Source organism: Zea mays, chromosome 5, assembly GCF_902167145.1.
Source record: "Zea mays cultivar B73 chromosome 5, Zm-B73-REFERENCE-NAM-5.0, whole genome shotgun sequence".
Classification (NCBI taxonomy): domain Eukaryota; kingdom Viridiplantae; phylum Streptophyta; class Magnoliopsida; order Poales; family Poaceae; genus Zea; species Zea mays.
In genome coordinates this window covers 79,535,321-79,553,818 of record NC_050100.1, presented here as the reverse complement: position 1 = coordinate 79,553,818, position 18,498 = coordinate 79,535,321, and the positions used below count along the sequence as shown (strand labels likewise).

The window sequence follows — 18,498 nt, the reverse complement described above, 5'->3', positions numbered from 1 at the left end:
GCTGGCACCGCCGACGCCAACACATGCGTACGGTCCAAATCCTGCAGACAAAAACAAATGCAAAGGCTAGTTTAAAAGTTAAACCGAACTCCATCCGGACGCAAAACGAGACGGCACGGCAAGCCAGCCCGGCCGAACGAACTCGATCCCTATCTCGAGCTCACCTGCCGCTGCATGCCAAGCCCTCGCTACGTGACGCGCAGCCCCCGTCAACCAACCGAGCCAGCCGCGTCGCCGCCGTCACCCCGCCCAGGCCTGCTCGTCCGTGACGGTGACGAAGCGCGCTGGCAGGCGCAGGCGCGGAAGAGACACACCACCGTCACACCCAGCACACACTCACTGATGACTAATCAGCGAGATGAGCTGAACTGAGCTAGCCGTGCAGCTGGCCCCCATGTGACTGTGAGCCTGTGACAAGCCTTCATCAATCACACACACACGCCGCTCCCAGCTCCCATCCCCATGTGCCCGCTCTGAATGTCACTGCCACTGCCACTGCCCGCTCCACGCTCCTTTCCCTCTCAGCCTCTCTCTAGATCACAGGACCAACCCGCCGTTCCGCCGGCACTCTCTGTCCGTCTCTCCTCCGCCCGGATCGCCACCGCGCAAGAGCAGCAGGCAGCCATGATCCTCCGCAGCGCGGCGGCGGCGTCGTTCGCGCTGCTGCTGCTGCTCGTCATCCCGGCGGCGGCGCAGGACGGCGGGGACGCCTCCCGCTTTGCGGCGCCGGCGTCGTGGGCTTTCCCGAACCCGCGGCTGCGCGCGTCCTACGCCGCGCTGCAGGCGTGGAAGCGCACCGCCATCTTCTCCGACCCGTCCAACTTCACCGCCAACTGGGCGGGGCCCAACGTCTGCGCCTACAACGGCGTCTACTGCGCGCCCCTCCCCGGCACCGGCCCCCACGACGGCGTCGTCCTCGTGGTCGCCGGGATCGACCTCAACCACGCCGACATCGCGGGGTACCTCCCGGCGTCGCTGCCGCTGGGCGTCCCCGACCTGGCGCTGTTCCACATCAACTCCAACCGCTTCTGCGGCGTCGTCCCGCCCACGTTCGCGCACCTGCGGCTCCTCCACGAGCTCGACCTCAGCAACAACCGCTTCGTGGGCGGGTTCCCCGAGGTGGTGCTGTCGCTGCCGGCGCTCCGGTACCTGGACCTCCGCTTCAACGACTTCGAGGGCCCCATCCCGCCGGCGCTCTTCGACCGCCCGCTCGACGCCATCCTCCTCAACTCCAACCGCCTCCGGGACCCGATCCCGGCCAACCTCGGCAACTCGCCGGCCTCCGTCGTCGTGCTCGCGCACAACGCGCTCGGCGGCTGCATCCCGCCCAGCATCGGGCGGATGGCCGACACGCTCAACGAGATCGTGCTCATCGACGACCAGCTCACGGGCTGCGTCCCGCCGCAGATCGGCCTACTCCGGAAGCTCACCGTCTTCGACGTCAGCGACAACCGCCTGCAGGGGCAGCTCCCGAGCGCCATCGCCAACATGGCCGCGGTCCAGGAGCTCGACGTCGCCCGCAACCGCCTCGAGGGCGCCGTGCCGGCCGGCGTCTGCGCGCTCGCCAGCCTCAGGAACTTCACCTACGCCGACAACTTCATCACCTCGCGCCCGCCCTGCGCCAAGGCCACCGCCGACGGCGCCTGGAACTGCATCCCCGGCGCGCCTGCGCAGCGCCCGCCGGCGCAGTGCGCGGCCGCCGCGGCGCACCCGTTCGACTGCAGCAAGGCGCAATGCCAGGCCCCGGCCTACGCCCCGACGCCGGAAGGCGGCCGCGGCGGCCGCGGCAACGGCAGGCAGCCGCCCACGCCGGGGTCGTCGCCTCCCAAAGGTACCTACATAGGGAACACGCCGCCGCCGTCGAGCGCCACCACTCCCTCGTACCACTCGCCACCCAAGGGATCCACCACCCCGTCTTACCCCTCGCCGCCGTCGAGCACCACCACCCCGTCCTACCACCACACGCCACCACCTCAAGGCTCACCCACCTCCACGCCGTCGTACCCCTCACCGCCGTCGAGCGCCACCACCCCGTCCTACCACCACACGCCACCTTCCCAGGGGCCACCCACCACCACGCCGTCGTCAAGCCACTCGCCACCTTCCCATGGGTCACCCACCACGCCACCCTACCCGACGCCACCCTCAAGCTCCAGCACGCCATCCTACCACTCGCCACCGCACGGCACGCCGACCCCGTCACACCCGTCACCGCCGTCCGGCTCCACAACTCCTCCAGTAACAACAACACATACGCCGCCCCCTCCGCCGACGTCCGCGGACGAGCCAGACGTGCGGTACGCGCCGCCCCCGAGCTCCCACGGGTCGCCGTCGCCTCCCTCCACGGGGTACAAGCCCCCGTCGTCCTCCGGCCACCCCACTCCCACCACGCCGTCGCCGCCCACGGCGGAGCACCCCGGCTACGCCCTGCCGCCGCACCCGCACGCCCCGGGGACCGGGACCCCCTCGGGACCGACTCAGGGCGGGAGCCCCGGCACCGGCGAGCACCATCCGGGCGGCGGCGGCAAGCTGCCGTTCCCACCGGTGTACGGCGTGGCGTACGCGTCGCCGCCGCCGCCGGGGAAGCCGTACTAGTAAACCACGCCTTGGCCGCTCGCTCGCGCTGCCTCGCCGTCGCCGTCGCCGGAGTATAATACTTTTCCAGCCGCCAGTATAATACTTCTCCATGCATCCATATCCATCTAGTATTTTTTTTCTCTTGGTTTCGTTTTTTTTTCTTTCTTTCTTTGTATCTCATGATGAGTATTTGATCAAATTGAATCAAAGAGTTGCTATGTATTGATTCTTTCATCCACATTGCCCTTGCACTCACTATCCCGATCACGCCCGGTTGGATCGCGAAAGTAGGGAGACGAGATCCGTGATTCCGCCGGTACCGGGGAATGTTGGGCACACCGCCGGTACCGGGGAATGTTGGGCACCGCCATGGGAAACACAACACCGAAGCGGCAACCTTTTCACGAGGCAGATGCCGATGCCGATGCAAAGCACTTTGAAATGGCTCTTTCCGCGGCAAAGTACGATGCAAAACTAGCAGTTGCGGGCAAGGAAAAGGGATCGGAAGAAGGAGAATAACCGATCTTTCCGTGGCCATGGCTCCCCCCGTGGCCTCGCGTGGGCGTGGCGAAGAGAGAAAGGGAGGAAACAGCAGCAGCGGCAAGGCCAGGGGGGAAGAGGACAGCTCGGTGCCCTGGTGGTGAGCTGGGCTGGTGGCCATGCATGTTGCGGAGGAGAGCAACCACCGTCCGTGTTGTACTTGCCGGGAATCAGATGAGGGGAAAGGAAAGTGACAGCGGGGCCGCGTGGGCATGTCCGATCCGACCGAGTCCTCCCGGCCGCGCGCGTACCCCCACACGCGCTGACACACGCCAGCGGTCACCCCGCTGCGTGCTCCACCGAGCCATGTGCGCGGCTGGCGCTGTACAGGCTGGTCCGCTGCCGCCTGCCGAGGCAGGCAGCTGCGCACGCCGCCGACGCGCCGACGCCGACGCCGAGGGGAGGAGAAAAAGGAGAAGAGGACACAGGCCAGCGGCCAAAGTGCATGCCCCCGCCCATGGGATGGGCCCGGGCTGCGGATCCGGACGCGGGGCCGCGGGGGGCCGTCACAGCTGTGGGAGTCGGTGCACCGCACCGCGTCACAGCCGTGGGTGGGTGGATCCCAGATTTGGGGCTGGCTGGCTGCCTGCCCGCCCTGTCACACCATCATCGTTTTGCTCGCCGTGTTCTGAGAGTACTATATGCATGCCGCAGTAGTACAGTGGGCAGGTGATGGTGCGCGCCGGCAGGAGGCAGGTGGCACTTGGCAGCAGCTAGCCAGCAGTGCGGTGGTCGGTGCGTGAACAGCATCGACGTGGGAGGGGCCCCACCACTGGGGATCGCTTGCTCCTGCACGAGCAGTCGAGCACGCCCGTTAACCACTCGGGGAAGGGGTGATGCCTGCGATTTCATTGACTTATGACTAGTGGGACTGTAGGAGTAGGAGCCATAGAGTGAGTAGTCAATGCCCGGTGACCTCGGCGTTGCAGTACAACCATGCATGCGCAATGAATATTTTTTTAATTACTGCTGGCCTGCTGCTGCTGCTCTGCGCTCTCGACGTGTTTCTGCATTAGCCGTTGCATCTATGTTGGCACGCCCAACGGCCATTTCCATGCCCGTCTCTGTGCCGTCGTTCTTTCAAAAACACGACATTCTGGCGCGGACACGCAAGACGACGGCACGAGCTCGGGTTCCTTTGCCCCCAAATCGACGTCTCGACGACACCAGTTGTACCTGTGACTTAGACACAGAACGCGTGCGGTCGTGCTGCATCAGCCAACCACGCCGGTTTGCCGTGCAACCTACTCCTACTCCAATGTACGTGCACATGGGGTGCACGTACGGCGGGGGCGGTGGCGCAGACCGCCTCGCTTTGCTGCAACCGCGGGGGGCAGTGGAGCAGCAGACAGCCCACGCGGCCACGACGCCGCATGCCGTGGGTTTCAGGTTGCCCAACAGAACAAGAGACCGTATCCTGTGCGCAAGGAGGGCTGCTGCTCCTATGAGCAAAATCAATCCAGATCACACCCTCCACATCTAATGGTGCTGCGTCAGAGGGGTTTTTGTAAAATGTATATAGCAAGAGTGAAGAGGCTCTTTTGCAAAATAGACACAACACCGTTGGATGTGGAGGGTGTTAGGATTTATGGGCTTGGCCCAATTAAGAATTTCTAATAATTCCAGGAAAATCTCAAAAGCCCATATAAGTGGATGACAAAGGGATAGGTGGAACCAATAGCACCATATTGCTAGCTCTTGTGGAGTAGAGCTAGCTTAAATATGGAAGCCACACTCACTCACCAAGTCATGGATGAGAGGGGAGAGTGTGGAGAGCCACACGCGCGCGCGCGCTCGCTCGCCTGGCCGGGCCGGGGCGGGCCGGGCCTGGCCGGGCCGGGCCGGGCCGGGGCGGGGCGGGGCGAAGGGCGCGGGCGCACGACATGCGCGTGAATGGTCCGCCGAAATCCGGCCCCTCGCCTTGCGGGGGCGCGGCTACCTTTTGCCGTTTGATTTTTTGGTTTCTTGGCTGTTACGCTTATCCTAACCGATCGCTACAAAATCTCAACTGATTGCGAGATTTTCGTGGGTGGATAAGCACGGGGGTCGCGGACTCGGCCCTATAAAAGGAGCCCGGCAGCCAGCCTCCAAATTATCCCCAGATCCCAGTTCGCTTTCGCCTCTCTTCATAGCTGAGCCGCCTTTTAGTTCCCTTCGTCCCGACCGCAGAGGTGCATCTGCGATCAGGAGAGCAGGTCTCCGGAACCCTTCGTCTTCTAGATCCTGCACCGGGAGCGGGCGAATAAGGTTTTTGGGAAGCGTCTTCACGCGACTGCTCGTGATCTGCTGATCTCGTCGACCCTGCTGATTTCGCTACTTCGACATCGTCGACCCTGCTGATTCCGGCGCGTGCCATCGATCAGTAAGTCTAATCAGTACGCATCATTTGATTTGGCTTGTTATTTCAGTTCTTCTGATTTGCTCATGATTTATATTCGGAATTTAGATTGGAATTTGTCTAATTATTCAACAATCCAAAAACCTTATTGTAGACAATTTCCTAGTTTTTCTATGGCTGCTTTTGCCGACGCGCTGAAGCCAGAAAAGTTTAATGGTATGCACTTTAAGAGATGGCAAGTCAAGGCCACGCTCTGGCTTACTGCTATGAATGTCTTCCATGTTAGTAAAAGCAGACCTGAGGGTCCACTGACTCCTGAACAGGAGAAAGAGTACGACCATGCCAATACTATGTTCACGGGAGCCGTTCTTAGCGCCCTTGTTGACCGTCTGGTTGATGCGAATATGCAGTACACAGACGGGAAACAGTTGTGGGATGCACTTACTACTAAGTATGGTGCATCAGATGCTGGCAGTGACCTGTATATCATGGAGAGCTTTCATGATTATAAGATGTTTGATAATCGCTCTATTGTAGAGCAAGCTCATGAAATACAGTGTATAGCCAAGGAGCTCGACCACCTTAAGATAGTCCTTCCTGACCGATTTGTGGCCGGATGCATTATTGCAAAGTTGCCTTCTACATGGAGGAACTTCGCCACAGCTCTGAAACATAAGAGACAGGAGATATCAGTTGAAAATCTGATAGCGTCTCTAGATGTTGAGGAGAAAGCTCGGGCTAAGGACACGGGATCTAAAGGAGGCGAGGGCCACTCCAGCGCCACCATGGTTCAGAAGAACCACAACAAGGGCAAAGGAAAGCCAAAATCTAACAAGCCCAACAAAACTACCAACTTCAAGAAGAAGAAGAACAAGGCTGAATTGACATGTTTCGCATGTGGCGAGGCGGGTCATTTTGCCAAGGATTGTCCCGATCGAGCGGATCGCCGTGGCAAAAAGGGCAATGTCAACACAGTGGTCGCTAGCAATGAGGAAGACAAAGGGTATGGTAATTTACCTTTCATCTTCTCAGTATTTCAATCACCTAGCTGGTGGCTTGATACTGGTGCTAATGTTCATGTGTGTTCTGACATCAACTTGTTCTCTTCTTATCAGGGCGCCCGGGATTCTTCCGTGCTAATGGGGAATGGGTCACATGCTTCTGTTCATGGCACTGGCACGGTGGATCTGAAGTTTACTTCAGGAAAGATCGTGCAGCTGAAGAACGTGCATCATGTCCCTTCTATACACAAGAATCTCGTTAGCGGAACCCTTCTATGTAGAGATGGGTTCAAGGTAGTTTTAGAGTCCAATAAGTTAGTTGTGTCCAAGTCTGGACAATTTATTGGTAAAGGCTATGATTGCGGAGGCTTGTTCCGCTTTTCTTTGTTAGATTTCAATAATAAGTCTGTGAACCATATTTGTGCAAATGTTGATGATCTTGCGAGTATTTGGCATTCTCGTTTGTGTCATATTAATTTTGGCTCTATGTCTCGGCTTGCAACCATGAGTTTAATTCCGAATATCACCATAGTCAAAGGTTCTAAGTGCCATAGTTGTGTGCAGTCGAAGCAACCTCGAAAGCCTCATAAGGCTGCTGAGGAGAGACACCTGGCACCACTAGAACTCATACATTCTGATCTTTGTGAGATGAATGGTGTGTTGACAAAAGGTGGTAAGAGATACTTCATGACATTGATTGATGATGCGTCTAGATTTTGCTATGTATACTTGCTAAAAACTAAAGATGAGGCTTTAGACTACTTTAAAATCTATAAGGCTGAGGTTGAAAACCAACTAGAGAGAAAGATCAAACGTCTTAGATCAGATCGTGGTGGCGAGTTCTTTCCCAAAGTCTTTGATGATTTCTGTGCAGAACATGGCATTATTCATGAGAGGACTCCTCCCTATTCACCCGAGTCAAACGGGATTGCTGAAAGGAAAAACCGTACGTTGACTGACCTGGTGAATGCCATGTTAGACACTTGTGGTTTATCTAAGGCATGGTGGGGGGAGGCAGTCCTGACTTCATGTCATGTTCTGAATAGAATTCCTATGGGCAAAGAAGAGAAAACCCCTTATGAGAAGTGGGTTGGGAGAAAACCATCACTTTCATACTTGCGCACTTGGGGGTGCATGGCGAAAGTCAATGTACCAATTAATAAAAAGCGCAAGCTTGGTCCAAGGACAGTAGATTGTGTCTTTCTTGGATATGCTTCGTGTAGCATAGCATATAGATTTTTAGTAGTTAAATCTGAAGTTCCTGATGTGTATGTTGATACTATTATGGAATCACGTGATGCTACTTTCTTTGAGCATATATTTCCAATGAAAGACATTCATAGCAATTCTAGATACTCTTCTGAGATAATTCCTGAACATAATACACCTATTGAGAGTTTTGAACAGCCACATGAAATTGTCCTAGAGGAGGATGACAATGATGCTCCTAAAAGGAGCAAGAGACAAAGGGTTGAAAAATTCTTTGGTAATGATTTCATTGTGTACCTTGTGGACGATACTCCTACTACCATTGCAGAAGCATTTGCATCTCCAGATGCAGATGATTGGAAAGAAGCAGTTCATAATGAGATGGACTCTATTCTTTCAAATGGTACGTGGGAAGTCACTGATCGACCCTATGGATGCAAACCCGTGGGTTGTAAGTGGGTGTTTAAAAAGAAGCTCAATCCTGATGGTACAATTGAAAAGTACAAGGCTAGGCTTGTGGCTAAAGGCTATACTCAGAAAGAAGGAGAAGACTTCTTTGATACTTACTCACCTGTTGCTAGAATGACCACTATTCGAGTACTACTTTCTTTGGCTGCCTCGTATGGTCTCCTTGTTCATCAGATGGATGTAAAGACAGCTTTTCTTAATGGAGAGCTGGACGAGGAAATCTATATGGAACAACCTGATGGATTTGTAGTAAAGGGTCAAGAAAGCAAGGTGTGCAAGTTATTGAAATCTTTGTATGGTCTGAAGCAAGCACCAAAGCAGTGGCATGAGAAGTTTGACACTACTCTAACGTCTGCAGGCTTTGCCATTAATGAGGCAGACAGGTGTGTATATTATCGCTGTGGTGGGGGCGAAGGAGTTATATTGTGCTTATATGTTGATGATATATTGATATTTGGCACAAACATTGATGTGATCAATGAAGTCAAGTCTTTTCTATCAAAGAGTTTTGATATGAAAGATCTGGGAGAAGCTGATGTGATTCTAAACATCAAGCTGATTAAGGCAGATGGTGGGATTACTCTCTCGCAATCTCACTATGTTGAAAAGGTTTTGAAGCGATTTGGCTTCTCTGAGTGCAAACCTTCTCCAACACCTTATGATCCCAGTGTGACACTGCGAAAGAACAAGAGAATTGGTTTAGACCAATTGAGATACTCTCAGATTGTCGGTTCACTCATGTATCTTGCTGGTGCAACAAGGCCCGATATCTCGTTTGCTGTGAGCAAATTGAGTAGGTTCATGTCAAACCCCGGGACTGATCATTGGCATGCACTTGAGCGGGTTATGCGCTACCTGCAAGGTACAATGAGTTATGGAATTCACTATTCTGGTCAGCATGCAGTACTTGAAGGATATAGTGATTCGAACTGGATATCTGATGCAGACGAGCTTTATGCCACCAGTGGTTATGTCTTTACTATTGGTGGAGGTGCGGTATCATGGAGGTCATGCAAGCAGACCATTTTGACGAGGTCAACCATGGAAGCCGAGCTAGCTGCACTTGACACAGTAACCGTTGAGGCAGAATGGTTGCGTGAACTCTTGATGGACTTGCCGGTGGTTGAGAAACCAATACGAGCTATCCTTATGAACTGTGACAATCAGACAGTGATTGCTAAAGTGACGAGTTCTAAGGATAATGGAAAGTCATCAAGACATGTCAAAAGACGATTGAAGTCTGTCAGAAAGTTGAGAAACTCCGGAGTTATAAGTGTGACTTATATTTCAACAGATAAAAATCTGGCAGATCCTTTTACCAAGGGACTACCACGTAATGTGATAGAAATCGCATCGAGAGAGATGGGTATGAGACCCGAATAAAGTTGCCATGGTGGAAACCCAGTCTATGTGATCGGAGATCCCGTGAATTAGGTCCTGGGAAGAACAAGCCATTGGTGAACTGAGGAGAGTAACTTTTGACCCTCTCTAAGTAAAGATGCAATACTCTCAAATGCTGTAAGGCAGGTTGGCTTTGTGCCTTAATGTGTTCTGTTGGCTTGTATTAGCGAAGATGTTGTCCTGCAGAACATTCTTTGAAAGAACACACCTATATGAGTTAGACTGTCTAACGTCGCAGTCTATGAGATTTGGGTGATTTCTAGTAAACTCATGAAGAGACCTTGGAGTACGACGTATATGCTCCACCCGAGAAGGGGACTACTGGTAGCCAAGTACTGGTCATGACTTCAAGTGAAACCCATTCACGCAAAACTTGCAATTCAAGGCATAGTCCATTGTCCAAGTTGTGGGTTGGTGTAACTTGGAGTTCTAGGCGGAAGTTCAACTTAACAGTCTCTGCTGAAAAACTAGTATATTAAACAGTAGTGAACAGTGGCGAAAACTGCAGATGGGCATTTGAGATCTGGTGGGGGATTGTTAGGATTTATGGGCTTGGCCCAATTAAGAATTTCTAATAATTCCAGGAAAATCTCAAAAGCCCATATAAGTGGATGACAAAGGGATAGGTGGAACCAATAGCACCATATTGCTAGCTCTTGTGGAGTAGAGCTAGCTTAAATATGGAAGCCACACTCACTCACCAAGTCATGGATGAGAGGGGAGAGTGTGGAGAGCCACACGCGCGCGCGCGCTCGCTCGCCTGGCCTGGCCTGGCCGGGCCGGGGCGGGGCGAAGGGCGCGGGCGCACGACATGCGCGTGAATGGTCCGCCGAAATCCGGCCCCTCGCCTTGCGGGGGCGCGGCTACCTTTTGCCGTTTGATTTTTTGGTTTCTTGGCTGTTACGCTTATCCTAACCGATCGCTACAAAATCTCAACTGATTGCGAGATTTTCGTGGGTGGATAAGCACGGGGGTCGCGGACTCGGCCCTATAAAAGGAGCCCGGCAGCCAGCCTCCAAATTATCCCCAGATCCCAGTTCGCTTTCGCCTCTCTTCATAGCTGAGCCGCCTTTTAGTTCCCTTCGTCCCGACCGCAGAGGTGCATCTGCGATCAGGAGAGCAGGTCTCCGGAACCCTTCGTCTTCTAGATCCTGCACCGGGAGCGGGCGAATAAGGTTTTTGGGAAGCGTCTTCACGCGACTGCTCGTGATCTGCTGATCTCGTCGACCCTGCTGATTTCGCTACTTCGACATCGTCGACCCTGCTGATTCCGGCGCGTGCCATCGATCAGTAAGTCTAATCAGTACGCATCATTTGATTTGGCTTGTTATTTCAGTTCTTCTGATTTGCTCATGATTTATATTCGGAATTTAGATTGGAATTTGTCTAATTATTCAACAGAGGGTGCGGTCTGGATTGATTTTGCTCATGGGAGCAGCAGGGCTCCTTGCGCACAAAGATACGGTCTCACAGAACAAATCCACCGTGATCACGCACTGGACTGGATCATGGCGTCGCCGTCCACCAGGTGACGCTGCGGGCGCGTCACGCTGACGGCTCCCGTACGTACGTGAGGCCGTGACGCCGACCACCAGCAAGCGTTGTGCCTTACTACTACCGCAATGCAGTGCGACGGTGGCTGTACGGCGGGCCCACTTACCAGAGGCCCGGCGCCGACCTGTTCGAAAAGGCTATAGGATGATGAACATGAACTGATGATGGTGTCGGCGCCGGCGTGCCGAGGCACTCGTCCTCGATCGGCCTCATGCAATGTAGGAGTAGCGCTACTTTCGCGCCGGCTTGGTGTCACCAGACCGACTATTAAGGATGGTGGGAACACAGAAATAGAAGAGGAAGCAAGAAACCTGCCAGCCAGCGTTGGGCCGGCGTGTGCATGCCAAAGCCCAATGGGCGTTATCCTGCTAGTGTGTGGTCCAAGTAGAGAAGCTGTATAAATACTTGGTCCTGGGAAGTCTGTGGGTATGGAAGAACAGAACTATTCATTCTCTATAGCTAATCTTCCTTCTATTGCGGACCTAGGATTTTTATATAGAATGTGCCACAACAAAAAATTTATGTAGATTTATATCTAATATATATATAATTTATAGTAAATTTGGTAAACAAGATATAAAGTTTGGCATTCAACAATTAAGCATTAAAAGTTGCATACATTAAACATAAAGATTGCAATAATACTACTTATCTGGCCTGCGCTTTCTCAACGCCATAAAATTCTCAATTTTATCTTCTTCATTCACTTCAAAGAAAATATCCCTCTCGATGTATATAACAAGACAATCATCCAAAAGACTATCACACATCTTGTTTCTCAATTTAGTCTTCACTAAACTCATTGCAGAAAATGCCCTTTCAATACTTGCTGTCGCCACCAGCAAAAGCAATATCAATTAAATTGCAGAGAATGTGCATATGGTTGAAATGGACCTCTAAGAATATATGCTCTTCGAATTGCATCGTGATCATTAGCATGGTAACTTGCAATAGGTTGTCTTTCACCTGGATCATGTGGAAGACGGTTGACATCATAAATTGTTAGCGGTAGCGATGCAGATGGTATTGGATTCACAATTTCTTCACTTTTTATCCTCTCTTTCTCTTGTTCTTGAGGTGTCGACGCTTGAGTAACATTCGGAGATAATGAAGAAGCAATAAACTTCTGTTTCTTTACACCATGATTGCGAAAAAGAGAGACAATATCTCTCTGCTTCTTCATATTTTAGTCACTACAAAAACAATTGTAGTGAACCAACAATCAATAAGACAAAAATCAACAACAATATATATATATATATATATTGCGTATTTGTGTTAGACAAAATTCAACAAAAAATATATATGTATATTAGTACATTACCTGACTGAAGCACAACACAGACGCGCAGCCGTATGGCACGTCAGCACTACGGCAGGCGCCCAGGCCGCAGCCAACATGCAAGAGGCAATCAGCCACACTACGGCCAACAGGAAAGGCAACTACGCAAGAGGCAAGACTACAATGCAACTCTGCAGGACAGCAAGAGGCACTACGGCCGGACGCCGGACGGAGGCAGGCTGGCAGGGGCCGAGGGCAGGGCACCGGCTATCGGCTGACCGGCGTTGGCGCCCCGCACGTCCAGGCGCAGGCGCGCAGCGCAGATCGCAGATTCCGAGTTTCGCAGCAACCGTCAGCCGCCGGTGGAAGCTAAACCGCCTGAACGATCACGCTGTTGAAATAGGAACGTGATGCCTAGAGACGTTAATGGAGAATTTTCCATCAGGATTAACTCCTCAGACCCGTATCTATGAATATAGACCCGCCGCCATTCCCGAACCCGACCTCGGGTATGAAAATCCTCTCATACTCATCCCCGACCGGGTACTAAATACCCATAGGTATCCATACCCGACCCAATTATTCAAAATTTCAGAATTTCATTATGGACATTGGACACAATTCAATATTTACTCTAGCATGTATATTTTGTAGTTTCATCAACATACTCAAAACAAATATTGTCTTCTAGTAGCCACCTGTCCATACATCATAAATATAATCAAACAGTAAACAGAAATCAAAAATATCTCTGCGTCTGGGGCTCCGGGCGAGCGGCGGTCCAGGCCGGCGGCTCACGCACGCGGACACACGGTGCTTGCCTGCTTGAGCGATTGAGATTTGAGGGCAAGCGGCTGGGGGCTGGCCCGCTGGGACGCATAGTTTAGTTTTTTTTTACTTTGTTGGCTTGTTCTTACGGGGCTGCTTCTTTCTTATGGGTGGGGGCTGCTTCTTTCCTACGGGCCCATAGTTGGTATTCGTCGGCAGCCCACAAAGGCCACAGCCCACAAGTAAATGCTCGCTAGAAGCCTGGAATCCTATACGCTAGATTGTTCCGAGTATTTCTCCCCATAGGTAATCGGGTTTGGGTTTAACCCTTCCAAACCCAAACCCGTCATACCTAACAGGTAAGGAATTTATTCTAAATTTATACCTATAAGATTTATTTTAACACATACCTTAATCTTAATAGAGGAATTCTCCACGGGTAATCGGGTTTCGGGGCTCCATTGATATCTCTAGTGATGCCGGGATGGCCGGATAGGTTCTGGACCCCCTTGAGTCCGCCCATAATCTACCTACTATATTCTTCTAGACAAATTGTACTGAGTTGTGAGGACTCTCACAATTGGTATCAGGCAGGCTTCCTGGCACCGCGACTTCGTAGCGCGACGATGGCCTCCACCTCGGAGGCCAACATCACTGGAGCGCTGGAGGCCCAGGCAAAGACGATGGCCGCGCGGTCCAAGCTTCTGCAACAGATTAGTGATCGACTCGACGCCCAGGATCGTCACCGGGAAGCGTTGGAGAGGACGGTGCCGGCCAACTCCCATTCTATCAGCGCCTTACCGACGAAGGTAGACAACGTCGACGCAGCGACCGTTCGCGCGGACATGTCCAGGACGCTGCAGGCGCAGCTCGACGTGCACGTCGCCGAGTTGGCGGCGACCACATGGGAGCGCATCGACGCCGTTGAATCCACTTCCACGCTCTCCACCCGTGTGGCAGCGCTGGAAACATCAACCGCAACGTTCGAGATGTGGAGGCCTTCCGTCGAGCACTCTGTGGGGCGTGCTCTCTTCTGCCGTGGAAGCACTGCGCGCGATCGGACGTGTCGCGCCTGTCGCATACAAGGAATCGTGAGACGCAGTACTTCTACCGTCCAGGCATTCTAGGCTCGTACGGTTCGACGGTGGGGCGCCCTCCTGCTACCACGACGAACGTCCACGGCCTTCTGGGGCACCACGATTGCTCTTATCACCGGGAGGGACGCTCGGGGTATGCATTCGCCCAGTCATCACTCCCGCGCAATGGTATGCATACTGCTCCAGGTGCCTTTTCTCATGTTCCACCCATTTGGCATGATTCCATGACTGGCTGACTAGCAGGAGATCATTCATCCAGATGTCTGGGCAACCTGCCCAAGTTTCCTTTTTCAGGATTCGATGGGCCGGGGAGAACCCCAAATTATGGCAGAAACGTTGTGAAGATTATTTCACAATGTATTCTGTCGATCCCGCTGTTTGGATCAAGGTTGCAACTATGCAGTTCACCGGTCCTTCAGCGCAGGGCCGTTCCTGACTTTTCAGGTGCCCAGTGCGAAATTCGATATAGAGGGTCTATCACACACAAATATATATAATTATACATACAATATCGAATATTTGACGTATAAAAATTATTATAAACTGTTTTGATGTTTATAAGATAACAAATATAAAATATAGTCAAAAACACTTACTTCTCGTCTGATATCATTAAAAATATCTTCTAACATTTTGTGATACAAAATTTTGTGATACAAAGTCATCGCTTATATCATTGAGATCAATTTCATCCAACAACTTTTTTCGATATATAGAATCGTCAAGTCATTTAACCTCTCTTAAGTTATTGTTGACCATAAATAGCTCAAAAAATATTACAATTTTAAAAAGCTTCTCTCTACCGATGCAACCATCATGTGTATAGTAAATAATACTATATCTACATCAAAATAAAATTCATTTTGTTTCTTTAGTGGATTCATCATCATCTAGTTGAATATAAACATAAAAATTAAGAGATAAAACAAATATTATTTTGAAACGGATAGAGTATTCGATAAGCAATTGAGACATTAGTTTAACAATTTAAATGAGACTGATTAATAGCGCATCGCTCTTTGCGTATTTATGTCTAGAATAGATAAATTTAACAGGAAAAATGCTAGCGTCTAGTGGCTAGAGGGCCCTATAAATTTGGGGGCCCGGTGCGGCCGCACCTTCGGCACCCCCACAGAGACGGCCCTGCTTCAGCGAGGTGGCTTCAATCGGTTGAATGCCAGTTGCCTCATGTTTCTTGGTCTGACTTTGGCGATATGATTAGAGAGCGATTTGGTAAAGATCAGCATGAGGTCTTGATTAGGCAACTTTTTCATATCCGACAGACCACTACTGTCCCCGATTATGTAGAACGTTTTTCTCAGCTCGTAGATCAGTTGAATGTATATTGCCCTGTGTCTGATCCACTTTATTATAGTCTGCGTTTCATCGACGGTCCTCGTGATGAAGTTAGATCAGTTGTGCTTGTTTAGCGTCCTCGCAACCTGGATACTGCCTGTGTGTTGGTTCAGTTGCAGGAAGAAGTCGTGGACAAGAAGCGGGATTATCGACGGTTTGATGCTACTCCGAGCTCCAAACCATTGTCCAAGAGTCCCTTGTCGTTGCCCTTGCCTCCTCGGGGAATGGCGGGAAAACCTGCTGATGCTGCACCAGTCACTATTTCCACTACATCTTCACTATATACACGGGGTCACTGATGTGCGGATACAGTTCAATTGCATGCTGTGGAGGAGCTCTAGCAGATGTTGCAAGGACAGGACAATGAGGCAGCTGAGTGTTCAGATTCTTTGGTGGAACTGAATGAGATGACATTGTCTCAAGCTGCAGCAGTGGGTAGCACCGCCCCTAAAACTGTTCAATTCCTGGGACAAATTCAGGGATTGGAGCTGTTAGTGTTGTTAGACTCTGGGAGTTCCCATTCATTTATCAGTCATCAGGTGGTTGTTCATCTACAAGGTCTCACACCACTATCTACATGTCTATCTGTCAAAGTGGCCGATGGTGCTCAGCTTCATTGTACTCACGAGTTGGTTGATGTTACTTGGTCACTATATGGCCGTGAGTTTGTTTCCACACTTCGTGTGCTTCCCCTGCAATCTTATTGTTGGGCACCAAATTGAGGTGCGGACAGTCCGGCCCTGAGTCCGGACGGTCCGCGGTCCGGACGGTTCGCGCGTGTGGATCGGACGGTCCGCGCACACGCAGAACGGATTAGAGTTCCGAGTTTTTCGCTGCGTTTGTTGGCGAAAATCGCGGGATTTGCTCGGAGTTTTTGTGGTAAAGGGTCCAGCCCCTCTCCTCTATAAATAGAGAGGTCTACGGCCGATTTGTAATCATCATCAATCGAATCAATACAACTTCTATTTCACATTTTATCATAGGAGTAATTCTAGTCTAGTTTAGGTTTAGCCTCTCGATCTCCAAACTCTCGCTTCTCTTCGACTCTACGCCGATTAGAAGAGTCTAGGTCGGACTGCCGAGCCTAGACATCACCCAGGATCTCTCCTCCCGACGGGGTCCCTCCCGGGAGCGAGATCCAGGCCGCCGCCCCTGCGTACGCGCGGACCGTCCGGCTGTCAGGCAGAGGACCTTTGCCCCTGCGCCAGGTCGCGGACCGTCCGGCCCCAGGCCGCGGACCGTCCGCGCCTGACCAGAGAGCACCGCCACGGTTCTTGTTGAGTGATTGACGCTCCGAAAAGGCGTCAACATACTTTTTGGCGACTCCGCTGGGGAATCACATATTTAGACCTATCAAATCGGCCCTCAATGGCCGGTTCAAGAGATAGCTCTGAAGTCTCCCCCAGCAACATCATAGAGCCGACTTGGGACACATTGCCGGCTGACGAACAGCTTCAGTTCGAGGAGCATAAGGAGCAGATGATCCAGGAGGCAAAAGCAAAGTTCTTGGCCAACTTCAAAGTGGACAGGAACAACAAGGTCGTCCGACATCGGGCGACGGATCCGGCTTCATTGCGACCCACGCCAGATATCCCCAATGTAAGTAATACAAACGAGGTGCAATCTCTTAAGAATTATGTAGATGAACAACGTGAACAAATGCAAAATATCATAGGAGATATGCAAAACGATTATAGGAGACTAGTACGTGCGTTTGATAAATCTAGTATAGCAAATTTTCCTTCACACGAGGTTGAATTAGGGGATAACACACGTAATACATCGGCTAGAGGTTGTCACGACCAGTCACAACCCCTTTATGGGATGCCGATGGACACGTACCCTGAGCAACCGCAAATCGGCAGCAAAACAGCCGATCTGCACATGTCCGGACTGTCCGCACGTGAGCGCGGACCGTCCGGGCCAGCCACGGTCGGGCACATTTTTAATGAGTTACCTAGACATGCACCCGAGCCACCACATACGTCACAGAACCCAAACTACCCAGTCGGACGGTCCGCATACAACGACGGACGGTCCGCATATAACCACGGACGGTCCGGGTACATATCCGGACAGTTCGCGCATGAGTCTTTTGAGGAAGATTATTACCTGAATCCTCACCCGTCCCAGCAACACTTCCCATCACACTATGCAATGCACCAACCTATTAATTCAAGATCCAGAGCCCAGGAAAGCTTTCTGGCCCCACCTAGAAGGCCGGAAAGAAACGATCAAACCTATGAGCCATATAGGGCAAACGGAAATGCACCACGTAACTCAAACCAATGGGGGGAAAGACAACATACTAACATCCAACCAACCCCACCTATGTTTGACCAGAGAGTCGGTGGTCTTGCACCGGCTGCCATTGATATAGTAAGGGAAGAAATAGCCGGGGCGTTCCGAGATAAGCTCGGAGTAAGCATGGTCCCTAGGGGGCAATCATATCGGAGACCTTATGACAGCCGATTTGATCACCACCCATACCCACAGGGAACCAGGATACCCGAATTCACAAAATTTTTGGGTGATCAAGGAAAGAACACGCGCGAACACATAGACCAGTTTTTAGCACAATTAGGAGAATTGGCCGACACGGAGGCATTTCGCGTACGTTTGTTTTCATTATCTCTAACAGGAACCGCGTTTGCATGGTATGCCACTTTACCTGCTAATTCCATTTCATCATGGGGGGATCTAGAACAAAAATTTCATGATCATTTTTTCTCCGGTGACTACGAGTTGGATTTGGTAGATTTAGTGTCATTGCGACAGGCAAAAGATGAATCGGTTAATGATTACATCCGGAGATTCCGAGATACAAGAAACCGATGCTTCCAAATTCATTTAGCAGAAAAACAGCTAGCAGGATTAGCCTTTAATGGTCTACGATATTATTTAAAA

The 18,498-nt window shown here is 51.6% G+C and overlaps 1 protein-coding gene across 1 annotated transcript; it reads left to right on the top strand.

Annotated features, from left to right (window-relative positions):
• Positions 1 to 301: 301 nt before the first annotated feature.
• Positions 302 to 2,815, top strand: LOC103626598 (leucine-rich repeat extensin-like protein 7). Its single transcript, XM_008647008.3, has one exon. The coding sequence runs from the start codon at positions 478 to 480 to the stop codon at positions 2,593 to 2,595; it is 2,118 nt and encodes a 705-aa protein (XP_008645230.3). The 5' UTR covers positions 302 to 477; the 3' UTR covers positions 2,596 to 2,815.
• Positions 2,816 to 18,498: the final 15,683 nt, after the last annotated feature.

What these genes read in the sequence shown, in the direction of transcription:
- LOC103626598 (XM_008647008.3), top strand. Translation starts at nt 478, where the DNA reads ATGTCACTGCCACTGCCACTGCCCGCTCCACGCTCCTTTCCCTCTCAG.